Source organism: Arachis ipaensis, chromosome B02, assembly GCF_000816755.2.
Source record: "Arachis ipaensis cultivar K30076 chromosome B02, Araip1.1, whole genome shotgun sequence".
NCBI lineage: Eukaryota > Viridiplantae > Streptophyta > Magnoliopsida > Fabales > Fabaceae > Arachis > Arachis ipaensis.
Genome location: NC_029786.2, coordinates 108,450,699 through 108,464,450, shown reverse-complemented (window position 1 = coordinate 108,464,450; position 13,752 = coordinate 108,450,699). Strand labels below are relative to the sequence as shown.

Here is a 13,752-nt window from a genome sequence, read left to right as displayed (position 1 = left end):
ATTTTGTTAATAGTGATAAATCAATTTTTTTTATCTTAATATAAGATCAAATTTATTAAATAATGAAAACAAACATGCATACAGAATTAGTCATTACTTTTTACGATGATAAATAAAAAGATTAGTGATACTCAGGGACGGATACATGGGGGGCAAGTGGAGGCCTGGCCCCCCCAGCTTTTTTAAAAAAAAAGTAGTAGTTAGAAGTCCAAGTGCCCAACCAGTGAACCAACCCAAATAGTTTTTAAAATTTTTAAATCCTTAAAATTAGTTATCTTTCTTCACGTTTCGTATTCCCTCTTTGGCTCTTTCTTAATCCTTTTGTTTCCTCACAAGTCACAAGTCACGCCGCGTCCTCGTTAGGTCATGTCTCTGTAGGGAAGTCTTCAATCATATTCATATCAACTAAAGCAAGGTGCCAACTGCCAACTGCCAAGGTATTTATTTTATTTATTACTTCTTTTATATAATTACATAAAATTATTAATTAATAAAATTATTTTTTATTATGAGATAATATAATTTTATTTCTTTGTATTTACATAGTAACATAGACAAATTGATGTTTAATTAATAAAATATACTTAGACTTTGTTTATTTATATAAGTATATAATTATTTGAGTTCTTTTTTTTTTTCAGGTAAAAAAAACTAGAATATTTTATGATGAGAAAGCAAAGTAAAATTGATGCAATTTTTAAGAGAAAAGTTACTGATGATGTTGGAGTTCAAACAAGTCAACCCTCTAATCTTATTTCACAAGAAGGTCAAGTAAGTGAGCTCTCTAATCTTACTCAAAATACACATCAACATGAAACCAAAGTACCAAGATTAGAAAGAGATGTTGATATCTCTTTACTAGAAAGGGATCCTGGAAAGCGACGTCCAATTTGGCAGTATAATGTCAATGAACGTGATAAGATTCGTAGAGCATACATAATAGCTGGGCCATACCAACCAACAAATATTAGCTATCCAGCTTCTGGTAATAACAATCACCGTCGATATTTTCAATCTTCTTGGTTTAAGAAATTTTCAAGTTGGTTAGAATATTCACCAGAAAAAGATGCTGCTTATTGTTTGCCTTGCTACTTGTTTGGTAAACATTATGGTGCTCGCAATGATGGAAAAAAATGCATTTTCAGAGTTAGGATTTAGTAATTGGAAGAAAGTAAACAATGGGGTAAATTGTGCATTTGTATGTCACGAGGGTTCTATTCCTAATTCTCCCCATAATTTATGTGTGAAATCTTGTGATGATTTAATGGCTCAATCTAAGCATATAGACAAAGTTCTTGATAGGCATAGTGATGAAACTATTGCAAATAACCGTTTAAGATTGAAGACATCTATTAATGCTATTCGATGGCTTGCATTTCAAGCATGTGCATTTAGAGGCGATGATGAAAGTCCTGGATCTTTGAATAGGGGAAATTTTATTGAGTTAATTAAGCTTTTAGCTTCCTGTAATCAGAATGTTAATAATGTTGTCAAAGAATGAGAGAATCAAGTTGGGAGGCTTTCATAAAAGAAGTTATATTATTTTGTGAGAAACATGAAGTTGAAGTTCCTAATATGAATGCATTGCATATTCCTAGAAGAGGCCGAACTCGCAAAATTGTTGATCAAATTTCAGTGGAGCATCATTACCGAGTTAATTTATTTCTTGCTGTAATTGATACACAATTGCAAGAGCTTAATGGAAGATTCAATGATAATATGGTGGAATTGCTTACTTTAATTTCAACTTTAGATCCCAGAGATAATTATAAGTTCTTCAGTGTCAACAAAGTATGTGAATTAGTAGAACGGTTTTATCCAGGTGACTTCAGTGACCAAGAGAAATTTCACATTAGAATGCAAGCTCAACATTATGAACTTGATGTTCCTAATCATGTTGAATTAACTAACTTGTGCACAATTTCGGAGTTATGTCAAGGATTAACGAAGACAGGAAAGTCTTTAACATATTCTTTGATTGATCGTTTGATTCGCTTGGTATTAACTCTTCCTGTTTCAACTGCTACAACTGAGAGATCTTTTTCAACTATGAATATTGTGAAGAATAGACTCAGAAACAAAATGGAAGATGAATTGCTTGCTAATTGTCTTTTGATTTACATTGAGAAGAAGATTGCTGAAAGATTTGACACAGATTCTATTATCGATGAATTTTATGATATGAAGAATCGACGTGTACCACTTCGTTAGTAAAAAGTACACATTTTTTTTTGTATTTTAAATATATATTCTCTATCAGTATATTTTTGTAATGCATCTTACATTATAATTTATTTGCATATATTTTTATATTATATATATTATTGGCCCCCCATGATAACATTTCTGGATCCGTCCCTGGTGATACTCATACATTATTATGAACAGTGTACACAAACAACTCATTCATAGGCTACAAAATCAACAAAAAGAAAATGTGTATAAACGTATGAGAGAGAGAGAGAGAGAGAGAGAGACTAAAATAAAAGTAAAATTTGTCTAGGAATGGAAGTTATGATAACAGAATAAGCAGATTCTGAGAAGCTGGACACAATGATGGTTTGTGTCTTAATGAAAATGGACCAAATCACACTTCCAGGAAACCCGTTATGTTGTTTCAATTTTCATAATATTTCATCATATGCTGATTGTGATGTACGTGATTATACTCTATACTCTTCCTCAATAAAAATGTGCAACATGGGTCAAAATCAAAAAGTGCTTCTTCAAAATTTTATAATACTTTATAAACCAACCTTTTATATATGTTTTGTCATATCTAGCATTTTACTTACCTTTCAATATACCTAATCCTGATAAACATTTGATTATGTTTTTATTTTCTTTAATACATTCGGAATATTCATGAAATACGAATTTCGTATTTTTTTTCACGATACCCTTCCACTGATAAATCAATGACTAATTCGGTATTAATTAAAGTTTTATTTAAGAGTTTGCTGTTAGCCAACAAATTATTATATGCACAAAACAAAATTCAAATATTCAATACCAGGAAGAGAGCTAAATGAAATATTAAAGGGAGCCAAAAATATTTATACAATAAAATAAGACTAAAATAAAATTTTAAAAGAGGCTAAACTGAAATTTACATATAATTTACATGTAAAAAATTAAAATTAGAAGGGAGGGCTGTTGCCCCCTTTCTCTCTATGTAGCTCCGCCCTGCCCCCGCCCCTGTCCAATACTTAGTTAAACGAACTAATAAACTAATAATATTTAGGCTGATCTAAATTGGTTTACGGTTCTCATATTTACATTCATTATTTTTTTTTCAACATCAACAAAAAAAATTTTGGGCTGAAAAGTGTAAGTTGTTGAAACTTGTAGTTCAATAAAAAAGCAAAAATCTTACTATAATTAGTTAATTACCCAAAAAATGTGAAGCCCGAAACGCCGTCTCTTCATGTTGCCTAAAAAACCCAATTCTCATATCCTTCAGATTATTCATTTAGACCATCTCCGGTAGGAACTCATCACAGTTCCTGTTTATGGCCCACCTGTCATAAAAAGTAACTCCACATCAACTTTTGCGTCATAAACAGTAAATAAGAACTCAAAGCATTTCTCTCTTTTCCATTAGGAGGAACTAACTTTAATCCCTATTGTGGTCCCACTTAATTAATTAATTAAAATACTTAAAATTAATATAATTAATTTTTTTCAATAATATGCAAGTTACTATTGGTTAATTTGAGTCCCTACTTAGAGGGACTCTCTTACCTTGATCTTTGTGCGGGAACTCATTTCTTCTCTCCTCTAATGGTTAGAGTTCCTATATGTCAGAAAAAAGTGAAAGAGGAAGTCACCAATTGTAGGTGCTCTTAATCCATCTTTTATTATAATAATAATAAAAAAAAGGTTAAAACAAATACATCCAATGGATTTAATATTTCTTTAATTTTTAGACTATTCCGGTAAAAGAACTCAATCTTATGGTATCCTATCGAAGTATATCAAAATAGCAAAACATATCCAAGAAAATAAAACTTCACCAAATAGAATGAGGTGCATCAACCTATCTTCCCAGCATGGAAAAACTGAAAAAAAAAAGATCTTATTATTCTATATTACTAATAACTCGGTAGAATACTTGTCAAAGTCTCAAAGTAGTGATGATGAAAACTTGGTGGATAGAATCTATCTTCTTCATAGAGAATTCTCGAGCTATGATCCTTCAAATTATAAGCCACTAATTTTGTACGATTAATTATTAGAATTGCAAGTATTGAATCTTCCTGTTCGTGTTCATCATTTGGTGGTTGCCTAACAACATCAAATGCATCAACATCAAAAGTACCTGCTTCGAAAGTAGTTAGATCTACATGAAATCTAACAATCCATTCACTATAATCTTTTTTTAACTCCCAAATACCATAAATTAACTTTAACGGGTCATCATTCTTTTGCACAATCATGTATAGATTCTCTCCACTATTTCCTAAATACAACTCCGCAAGCTGCTTATAATAAGGTGGTACTGGTGGTATTGGTAACGCTGGAAAATAATTTTTAAAGCAAAGCCCATCAATATCGAAATACACTTTACTTCGATCATCAACAACATCGTACCAATGTATAGCACCATTGCAATAAACACCATTGTTACGGAAGTAGCGAATATCATTTGGAAAAGTAAGAACATCAACTTTGTTCCAAGAACCCGTGTTTGATGAATAAACATTCATCTTCATCTTATTGGTTGCGAGTTCTACGACTTTAGCGAAAAAGATAATTTTATAGTGAGGAGATTTCCAAGGTTCAAAGATAAGAACTGGATTAGAAAAATTTGGATGATGAATTTTATAGCCAAATTGGTCTATACGAACACAATGACCGGTTGATGGATTGCTTATATAAAAATAACGGCATCCTTGGAGAAATTTCTTAACTTCCACATCGTAGGGTGGTGAAGGCCATTGTATTGGAGCACTATCCCAGAGTAGTAGACCATTGCATGATTGAAGAATACGATAGTAAAGTAGTCCATCAAACTCATTATGAAGATGGAGGTAGGTGAACCTGTTGTTGCTGTTATTGGTGAATGGGGTTATGCGAGCCTTCTTAAGGATGAGGCAATCCTCTGTTTCTTGGAGCAACATTCCAGATGCATAAAGTTTGTGATTGCGGCATAGTCCAAGGGTGTGCCGATTACAAAACTGGGGCTCGGAGATCACAGACAACCATTTTTTGCACACGCATTTGTATCGGAGCAAGTCTTTAACCGCCAACCGGAGAAGGATTTCCGTTAGCAAATCCTTGTCTTCCACCACACTATGCATTATTAATGATCACACACACAATAATGACCGAATCTCAATTATATAGATGCAATTGATGGTGAGACTTGATTCATGTAACGAAAAATATGATTAGCCTTGGGATTAGGACAAATAATACTATTTTATTATATCCAATTTAACTTCAGTTAAACCTTTAACCCTTTAAACTTCTAACTCTATCGGTTTATTGACCGATTCGATTTTTACAATCTTAGACTCAGGACAATTATATAGAAAGAAGCGATAATATTGTAGTGTTTATCAGATGAAAAGACATAAGAAGACAACATATCCTTCATAAAATGATATAAATAATAACATTATAAAAAATGAAATGGATGGATCACGATACCTATTTCGAATCTACTGCTGATTACTAAAATACGCTACCCTTACTTATCTCGTTTACATTGTAAACGAGATAATTTTGCACGTATTTCGTTTACAATGTAAACAAGATACAATAAGACAAATTTTCAACGACCATAAAAGGATGTGTAACTCTTGGCATTCTTCACACACATTTCATATCTTCTTCTGTCCCCTTTTTTCACGAAAACAAGGCAACAATAGCCAGTTACAACGAATACATAGTTGTGTGTGTTTATCCCAATTGTCGTGTGAAAAATGGCAACAACGGAGTGATATTTGGGTGTGAGAATCCGATACTGTTGCGCACTCAACGTGTAAGTACATTGTCGGAGTTGAAGAGTTTGATATTGAGCAACATGGATGGTACAGAAACAAGGGAGGTCGGAAGGGTGGGTATAGGTTGCTGGCACCCATGGGTAATGGAGTTTTCCAATTTTGACTATTTCGACTTCTAGGGGACGAGCATGTGCGACTCATGTTTGACATCCATGGGAGGATCATGGCGGAACAGGTGATGGAGCTTTCCGCCGAGATTGGAGATGTTGGTCGTGGTGGTTCTGTACACTCGACCTATGTACAGGACGACCAACCTCTCGCACCACCACCCATTCTTGTGGCCATTCCAATAGATGAGGCGGAGGAGGGCAACGAGGAGTCAGACGAAGAATAAGTGGCGGATAGTGCCGACAGTGATTCTTTCGAAGGGGACGATGAGGAGGAGTTTGTACCGGAGGCGCTCACCCAAACTGTGGCGCGCCATGTCTTGCCTCCACCTCACCCAATTCCGGCGCTATCGGCAGTACCAAGTCGCTATTATAGTCTGGATCTGGACGCCATGCATGAGAGGACTCCGTTTTCTGATACGGGAGAAGAGGATTATAACCTAGACGGTGGGGTAGAGTTTCGGGTTGGCCATAGGTTCAAATGCCGAGATGCAGTGTTGCAGGGTGTGAAGAACTACAGTATTCGCAGGAGTGTTGACTACCAGGTGATCGAATTGGACCGATTAAAGTACCATGTGCAGTGCCGTCAAGCTACGAATGGGAGTCAATGGAGCCTCCGTGTGGCCCTTCGGTAGAACCTCGAATACTGGTAAGTTCAACTGTAATTGTGCTTTTGAGTACTTCTGTGCAATATATTAAGTAGGTTTGAGATATGGCTGAACCAATCAGTGGCGGAGTTTGAAACAAAATTTTGGAGGGGCCAAAATTTAACATAAAAATTTAATAATAATATTTATATTAAAATAAAATTTATAAATATAATTATTCTTTAAGTTTGTTACTAAAATTAAATCAAATAAGCAGTAAAATATAAAATAATATTAAATTAATTAAATAAAAAATATCTAATTTTTTATATTTGAACTCAAAGGTAGAAGGAGTATTGCTTGTTGGATAGAGAGCTGCGAAATGCGAATGGAGAAGCTGCTAGCAAAGTATCGTATTTTTTATAATGATGATTTTTATCTTTTATTTTGTTAGATGATCTTTTTTTATTCTTATCTTTTTTGTTAAATAATTTTTTTTATTTGATTTGATTGTTAGATGATCTTTTTTTATGTTTATGTTTTTTGTTAGATAACTTTTTTATTTGATTTGATTTTATCTTTTAATTTTGATGTGTTGTGAAAGTCAACAAATCACAATCCAACATGTTTTTAATGTTTAAAACTAAAAACTATTGTGTAATAAAAGCAAAATATTTAAGCCAACTTAACTATTTTTTATTTTTTGAAGAAATACTACTAATTTTTTTATAAAAAGTTTGGGGGCCATGGCCTCTTTTGTCTTAACTAAGCTCCGCCCATGGAACCAATACTGTTTTATTGTGTTAGGGATATTCGGAGGGTTGGTGGAGCGCACAGTTGTTTAGCACCCATCATGTTCCAAGACCATCGTCAGTTGGATAGCACTCTCATCTGCAGGGTCATATTGCCGTTGATACAATCCAACCCCTTCGTCAGCATTCCGGTGCTGCAAGGTGCGGTCCGAGCGAGCTATCACTTTAAACCCTCCTACAGAAAGATGTGGATGGCGAAGCAGAAGGCAATTGCACAGATCTACGGAGATTGGGAAGAGTCATACAACAAGGTGCCGAAACTGCTTCATGCACTGCAAAGTTGTTTTCCTGGAACCATTTGTGCTCTACGAGCCGGACCGTACTACGATAAACACCTAGTCCGCGACTGTAGCATGTTCGACAAAGTATTTTGGGCTTTTCCATCATGTGTTGAGGCGTTCAAGTATTGCAAGCCGTTTGTTTCCGTCAACGGCACACATCTATATGGCAGATACGGTGGAGTGTTGCTTATTGCGGTGGCACAAGACAGCAACAGCAACATCCTGCCTATTGCTTTTGCCATTGTCGAGTTCGAGAGCACCGAATCATGGTCATTCTTCCTTACTAATCTGAGATGCCATGTCACCTCACAAGATGGCCTGCTGGTTATCTCTGACAGATCGCAGGCCATCAAGGCCGCCCTCAGCTCCGATGATAGTGATTGGCATCCTTCTAGAGCGTTCTATGCTTACTGTATCAGACATATGGCTGTGAATTTCATGGCTCGTTTTAAGTCAGTCGAAGGCAAGAGATACCTCATAAACGCTGCTTACAGTCCAAGCAAGACGGGGTATGAGTAATAAATAAAAAATTATTTAATAATTATTAAAAAAAAATTAAAAGATATATTTTATTGCTAGCATGATTTATCGAGACATTTCATCCTCACTAGGGGTGGAAAAAGGCTAGACGGCCTGTCAGGGGCCTGCAGCCTGACCTGTTATAAAATAGGCACAGGCTCAGGCTATTATAAAAGCCTTATTATGTTAATAGGTTAGGCTCACTAATTAGCGTGGTCTGGCCTGTCAGGATCTTTTAATATAATATATATAAATAATTTTTTATTATTAACAAAATAATGAGGTATTTTAAATTTATTATATTTAATTATAAATAATTTTATATATTTTAAATACTTTAAAGTTAAAATTTTTTTATAAATATTAAATATGACATTTTATATATAAATATGTTTATTAAAAAATATTTTTTTAAATAATATTTTTATTTTTTGTAAAAAAAATTAGCAGGCCTTTTAACAGGCTTAATACTTTAAAAAAAACCTATAACAAACTACAAGTCAAACTCAGACCAATTAACTACATGACAGGTCAGACCTGATAAGAGCAAAGCCTGACCTGACCTGACCTGTTTCCATCCCTAATCTTCACCCAAATAAGAAAGACTTTTATTGAGGCACTAAGATACATTACAATAAGGTAAAGCTTTTCTTTTAAGGCAAACATTAATAAAGTAAGTATTAAACATTTAAACCCTAACCAAAAAAAATGAAAACGGTGTCGTTTAAATTTAACAGGTGTTAAAGATGTTGAAGACTTAAAAAAAAAGGGGAAAACAAAAAACCCTAATTCACAGGCTGGGTGTGGAAGAGGAACTCAGCTTCAAAAACCCTAGAGCAATTCAGGAACGCCAAAAATGGGGGGTAAATGTCCGCACAGGAGCATCAAGAAAAGGAGATACTCTCACAAAACCGCACGCCGCACCAAATTCCTCATCAAAGATATCCTTTTCTTTTTTTTTGTTCGATTTTTATTTCCGAAATTCGATTTTCGTTGTTATTCTTTGACAATTGAAAACGTGATGACATGGTTTACGATCAGCTAAACAAGGCTGATGAAGAGAGACCTTTACCTGTTGATGAAGATTTGCCTGGGATGGGACAGTACTATTGCCTTCACTGCGAGTCTGTAACTAATTCCATTATACTTGCTTTTTTTCATGTTGTTTAATGTTTTTCACTTCAAAGTTTGCAACTTTGTTTATTTTATTTTCTGGGGTTGAATTGCTAGTAGAACACTTCGCTATCAAATTGATGGGAAAGTGAATAAGAAATTGCTTTGTTGTTCATCAATTCACGTTTTACTTGTTTTATATTGTCATGTTTATTTGTTAGGGATGCTGAAGTATAGTTACTCTTTTGATATAATATGCAGTCGGTATTTTTCCAATGTAGCTGTGAGGGATGAGCATTTTAAGACCAAAAAACACAAGAAGCGGTATGATACTTTTGCTTGTGTTTTCCTATTCTTTGCATCCTTTGATTTGGAAGAATCCTATTCTTCACTGGTGAAGAATCTCCTTTTGTAGTAATGGTTATGGTGATTAGATTGAATTATTGCTTTTAGTTTTTGTACTACTCTTGCTTTGAAGTGTTCTGTTCTGAATGAGTGTGTTTAATAATCAGCTGAATGACTTTGATTAGTGCTCACCTACGTTAGTGTATATACTATTACACTATTACACACACATACACACATAGTTCAGCTTTCCCTATATTGATGACCATGGTATATGCAAAAACAATAATGCTACCAGCTTTCGCACATTCTATAAATTGGTGTGCTTTGAATGATATCGTTTCTGATAGAGTAAACTACAATTTCTATCCATGAAAATTTAGAACGCCGACAAATCTATCTACTAGTAGAAATTGTAGTTTACTCATCTTTTGTGAGTACAAAGTTAGTCTCGTTCATTTAGGTAGATTTGTTAGAGGTGAAAGCTCACATGTAGTTGTCTTAATAGTTGAGAACCATTAGATGACAATTTAATCAAATATATTAAATTATCTAACGGTTTCCAGCTATTAACTTCATATGAGTCTTTACCTTTGTCAGCATTTTGAACTATTATTGGTAGGAATGGTAGTTTATTCTTTCTGGTGTTGATTGTTTGTGCAGTGTAAAACAAATGATGGGTCCTGCACCTCATACTCAACTTGATGCTGAACTAGCTGCTGGAATGGGAATGCCAGACAATGGACCAAAGTTGATGTCTATGTAACTTATTTATGGGACAAATTGATTATACAAATTTTGAGCCTTGTGTAATGAGATTGGATGCTAAGTTGATATGTTATGATGCTATAGATGTTATCTTATTTCTACCAATATATTATGTTTGTTCTCGTTTCTGCATAGGTTGTTATTTTAGCGCGTTATATTTTCATTGTTAACCACAAAGCTGTATCATCTGGAATGTTACCAAAGCGATTTGACTTATACTGTGCTTTGGTCACATTTGTCCAATAATCTAATATCATTTAACTATTTTTTTAATTTTAATAGGTAATTGTTGAAAAAATACGAATATTTATGGATTAATCAAATCATCTTCCCTATATTGCTTGCCCTTGAACGTAAGGTTTCATCTTATTTTGTGCAATGACGAACTGTCAATTTATTTGGCAATCTTATTTACGATTTTTCTTTAGACGAAGATATAAACGACATACAAATAAAACGCATAATTGTGTAACCATCGGAAGTAAATGTAACTTCGTTGAAAATATCACGCTGATTTAACACTAGTTAAGTCAAGTTACGGCAAACACAGCTATTCGTTAATTTCAGTATTTTCAGAATCGTAAAGGTATCGTCTCCTTTCGCCACTCGCGAGAATTTCTTATTGTCTTACATCTAAAGGGTCAGTCATTAATGTTAAAAGGATCATTCCAATAATCCAATGCATACCGAAAGCATGAGAAACAAAAAAGGATGTACAATCATTCACTCTTCATTCTGTGGTGAAAATTTTCCTACAATTAGTCAAACCGAGATTATGCCGAGCTAGCCCACAGTTAAATATGTCTTGGTTATAATACACATACAAAGTTTTAGACAAGTATGCATGGACATGGATTATTACTGCCAAATTTACAGTTAGATGGGGCAAATTTACATGGATTATTCTATTTGCTGGATTACGCGTCTGTTCAAGAGAGAAATTGTAACTCATAGGAAAGAACTAGACCATAGTGCAAGGAACAAAAAGAAAAAGAAACCACCAAAGGCATAAGCGTAAAGACAGACCAGTTAACAGAGGTAATCATCTTTAGGAAGTGTCATAAAAAAGAAATAGTGAATATACTTGTATCGCTACCCTTACAGCATCTGGTAACCACTAACCAACAAGCTAGTAATCATGAAGATACAGATATTGCATCTTCCGAGTCCACCTTTAGCTGAAAAGCAGAGAAAAATAAGAGAAGAAAATTCAGTGCCTAGTAGAAAAACAAAAAATATCGAAAAGACATAAGCTTACTGTCTTTAGATGGTTTTGCAAAGAACTGAGAAGCATCCTTTTGAGCTTGTCGCATTGTTCTACCATGTGACCCTTTCTAGTCAATTCCTCAAGTTGGTATAGTAGGCGCTCGATTGTCGTGTATGGGAACCAAGCAGCAAAGGATCTTTTCCTTCTAATAATATCCGCTGGCCTCTGCAGAAGGTTTACATTAGTCGAAAACAATATCATTAGCATCATGCCATCAAAATTATGAGGATAAAATAGTAATTACCAATTAAATTAAGCAATCATAGCACCTAATCATACAAGTTTGACATACTACCGCTAGTAGTTTCCATAAATAACAGAAAAGATTAATTTACCACTGAAGCAAACAATTGTATGCATTCGAGCAAAAGATTAGTAGCTTCTGTATATCGACCATAGCTAACATAAAGCTGAAATAAAGATGCAGGATTTGACTCCCGGCCACTCATACCGGACATCCTTTCCTTTTGTCCCTCCTGTCATAGGTGAAGTGAATATCACAATTAAATCAGAGAAATTCATGAGCAGATATTCATGTGGAGATGTTTAGGTAGTTTTGAAAACAGAATTTATATAGTGCATTTTGCACAACAAGATTTTGATACGAGCAATCAGTGACTACAAATTCAGCCGAGAATATCACCTTGAACAACTGAACCAGCCAAAGGGGCAATTCAATCTGAGGATCTGCACGTAGAAGAGTTTCGGCAACAATAACAGGCAATCTCCCATGAAATTCCTTATATTTTTCCTGCAATTTAGGAGCAGTTCCAAAAAGAAAGGGTGAAACATGGAAACAGAAAAACATATTTGAACAGACCACAAGTTTTGAATGTGCATACAAGGTAAATCTTCAGAGTTGCCCAGCAACTACTACCGTCAGTTTGTGGAGTTGTGTGATGTGTAACAGGTGAACCATGGACAACCATCTCAAGCTTAGAAGACGTCAGTAAATGGCCATGTTCCCTGAAATCATCCAAAACATGAATAGATTATACAATGCAGAATAAGCAGAAATAAAATAAGATACTGTATGTGCCAAAAAAAAAGTGACAAAAAAAGTATGGTTAGGTTATCTTACTCAACCCAAGTAGATTCTACTTTATCAAGACAGCATCTCAATGAAATAGCAGATAAAACTCTTTCCAATTCCCTAAAACAGAAACCAGTGTTACATATATAAGTATAGCAATACACACAAAAAATTGAATATGGGTTTTTCAAGGTTTAAAACATCGTATAAAGAAAGTCATGAATTTCAATCTTGAATATACATGGATGATATAAAGAGTTAATATTTGCTCCTCTCATTTGACATCCTCCCTTTACTCGCAAAAAAATAAAATAAAATAAAATAAAATAAAATGCAACTTAAGTGCGTATGTCCACCTCTTCAGTGCTGAACCCTTGAAAAATCTGAGAAGGATCGTGAAGGCCATATCATACAAATTATTGTTGACAAGAAGTTCAGCCAAATCTGATAGGGCTCCATCTTTTCCTAAAGAAAAACGAAAAGGGGAAACATCGTTCAAATTGATATCTAACAAAAACAAACAGTACTGAAACCTCATATTATTAGGCAAACCTTGCAATGATCATATGCTTCACATAAAGCTAAAGAATGAGAAAGTATACTAACCAGAAAATGTCCACTTGACATTTACCAGCGATAGCTTATACTCTGCTGAAGTTAGCACAAACTCATTCTCGAGTTTTTCAACATCAATACAAGACTGCCACCTTTCAGGCTCAGCATCATTATCAGCTGCTGCAGCAAAGTTAGAAAATGATATCACTAAAACTGCAAGCAACATTGGAAACAATATTTAGTTTTTTACAAGAAAGCATTAATATAGAAGTTAATAAGTGGGAGTTTAGATGAAGAAAGGAAACTGAAGTAAAGAAAAAACAAAAACAAAACACTAATAAAGAAAAGCTACCC

General features: G+C 34.3%; 4 protein-coding genes across 14 annotated transcripts in view; 2 read left to right on the top strand and 2 right to left on the bottom strand.

The window, feature by feature from the left end:
• LOC107628079 (F-box protein At5g07610-like) lies at positions 4,095-5,303 on the bottom strand. The gene has a single exon (XM_016330888.1). The coding sequence runs from the start codon at positions 5,301-5,303 to the stop codon at positions 4,095-4,097; it is 1,209 nt and encodes a 402-aa protein (XP_016186374.1).
• On the top strand, positions 7,484-8,317 carry LOC107628078. The gene has a single exon (XM_016330887.1). It carries the CDS (start codon positions 7,484-7,486, stop codon positions 8,315-8,317), a length of 834 nt encoding a protein of 277 aa, XP_016186373.1.
• On the top strand, positions 9,015-10,759 carry LOC107626476 (zinc finger protein 593). 2 transcript variants are annotated; one of them, XM_016329364.2, is made up of 4 exons: positions 9,015-9,258; positions 9,336-9,441; positions 9,692-9,754; positions 10,439-10,759. In XM_016329364.2, the coding sequence occupies exons 1-4, from the start codon at positions 9,174-9,176 to the stop codon at positions 10,539-10,541; spliced, it is 357 nt and encodes a 118-aa protein (XP_016184850.1). In that variant the 5' UTR covers positions 9,015-9,173; the 3' UTR covers positions 10,542-10,759. The 2 variants fall into 2 exon arrangements, with proteins under 2 accessions (XP_016184850.1, XP_020972419.1); XM_021116760.1 differs by lacking the exon at positions 9,692-9,754.
• Positions 11,022-13,752, bottom strand: part of LOC107626475 (nuclear pore complex protein NUP160) — an 11,138-nt gene continuing 8,407 nt past the window's right edge. For 3 of the 10 annotated variants that reach the window (XM_016329363.2, XM_021116754.1, XM_021116753.1), the window contains exons 20-27: positions 13,450-13,578; positions 13,200-13,308; positions 12,892-12,963; positions 12,653-12,776; positions 12,454-12,561; positions 12,146-12,286; positions 11,802-11,975; positions 11,471-11,721 (exon numbers count right to left, since the gene is read on the bottom strand). In XM_016329363.2, the coding sequence (XP_016184849.1) occupies positions 11,680-11,721; positions 11,802-11,975; positions 12,146-12,286; positions 12,454-12,561; positions 12,653-12,776; positions 12,892-12,963; positions 13,200-13,308; positions 13,450-13,578 (899 nt within the window). In that variant the 3' untranslated portion in view covers positions 11,471-11,679. Of the gene's footprint in view, positions 11,162-11,470; positions 11,722-11,801; positions 11,976-12,145; positions 12,287-12,453; positions 12,562-12,652; positions 12,777-12,891; positions 12,964-13,199; positions 13,309-13,449; positions 13,579-13,752 lie in introns of those variants that run through there. The other 7 variants (XM_021116752.1, XM_021116755.1, XR_002358241.1 and 4 more) reach the window with 6 other exon arrangements.

Coding starts and splice junctions, on each gene's coding strand:
- LOC107628079 (XM_016330888.1), bottom strand. CDS start 5,303: ATGCATAGTGTGGTGGAAGACAAGGATTTGCTAACGGAAATCCTTCTC.
- LOC107628078 (XM_016330887.1), top strand. CDS start 7,484: ATGGAACCAATACTGTTTTATTGTGTTAGGGATATTCGGAGGGTTGGT.
- LOC107626476 (XM_016329364.2), top strand. CDS start 9,174: ATGGGGGGTAAATGTCCGCACAGGAGCATCAAGAAAAGGAGATACTCT. Junction 9,259..9,335: donor CACCAAATTCCTCATCAAAG/ATATCCTTTTCT, acceptor ACAATTGAAAAC/GTGATGACATGGTTTACGAT. Junction 9,755..10,438: donor ACCAAAAAACACAAGAAGCG/GTATGATACTTT, acceptor TTGTTTGTGCAG/TGTAAAACAAATGATGGGTC.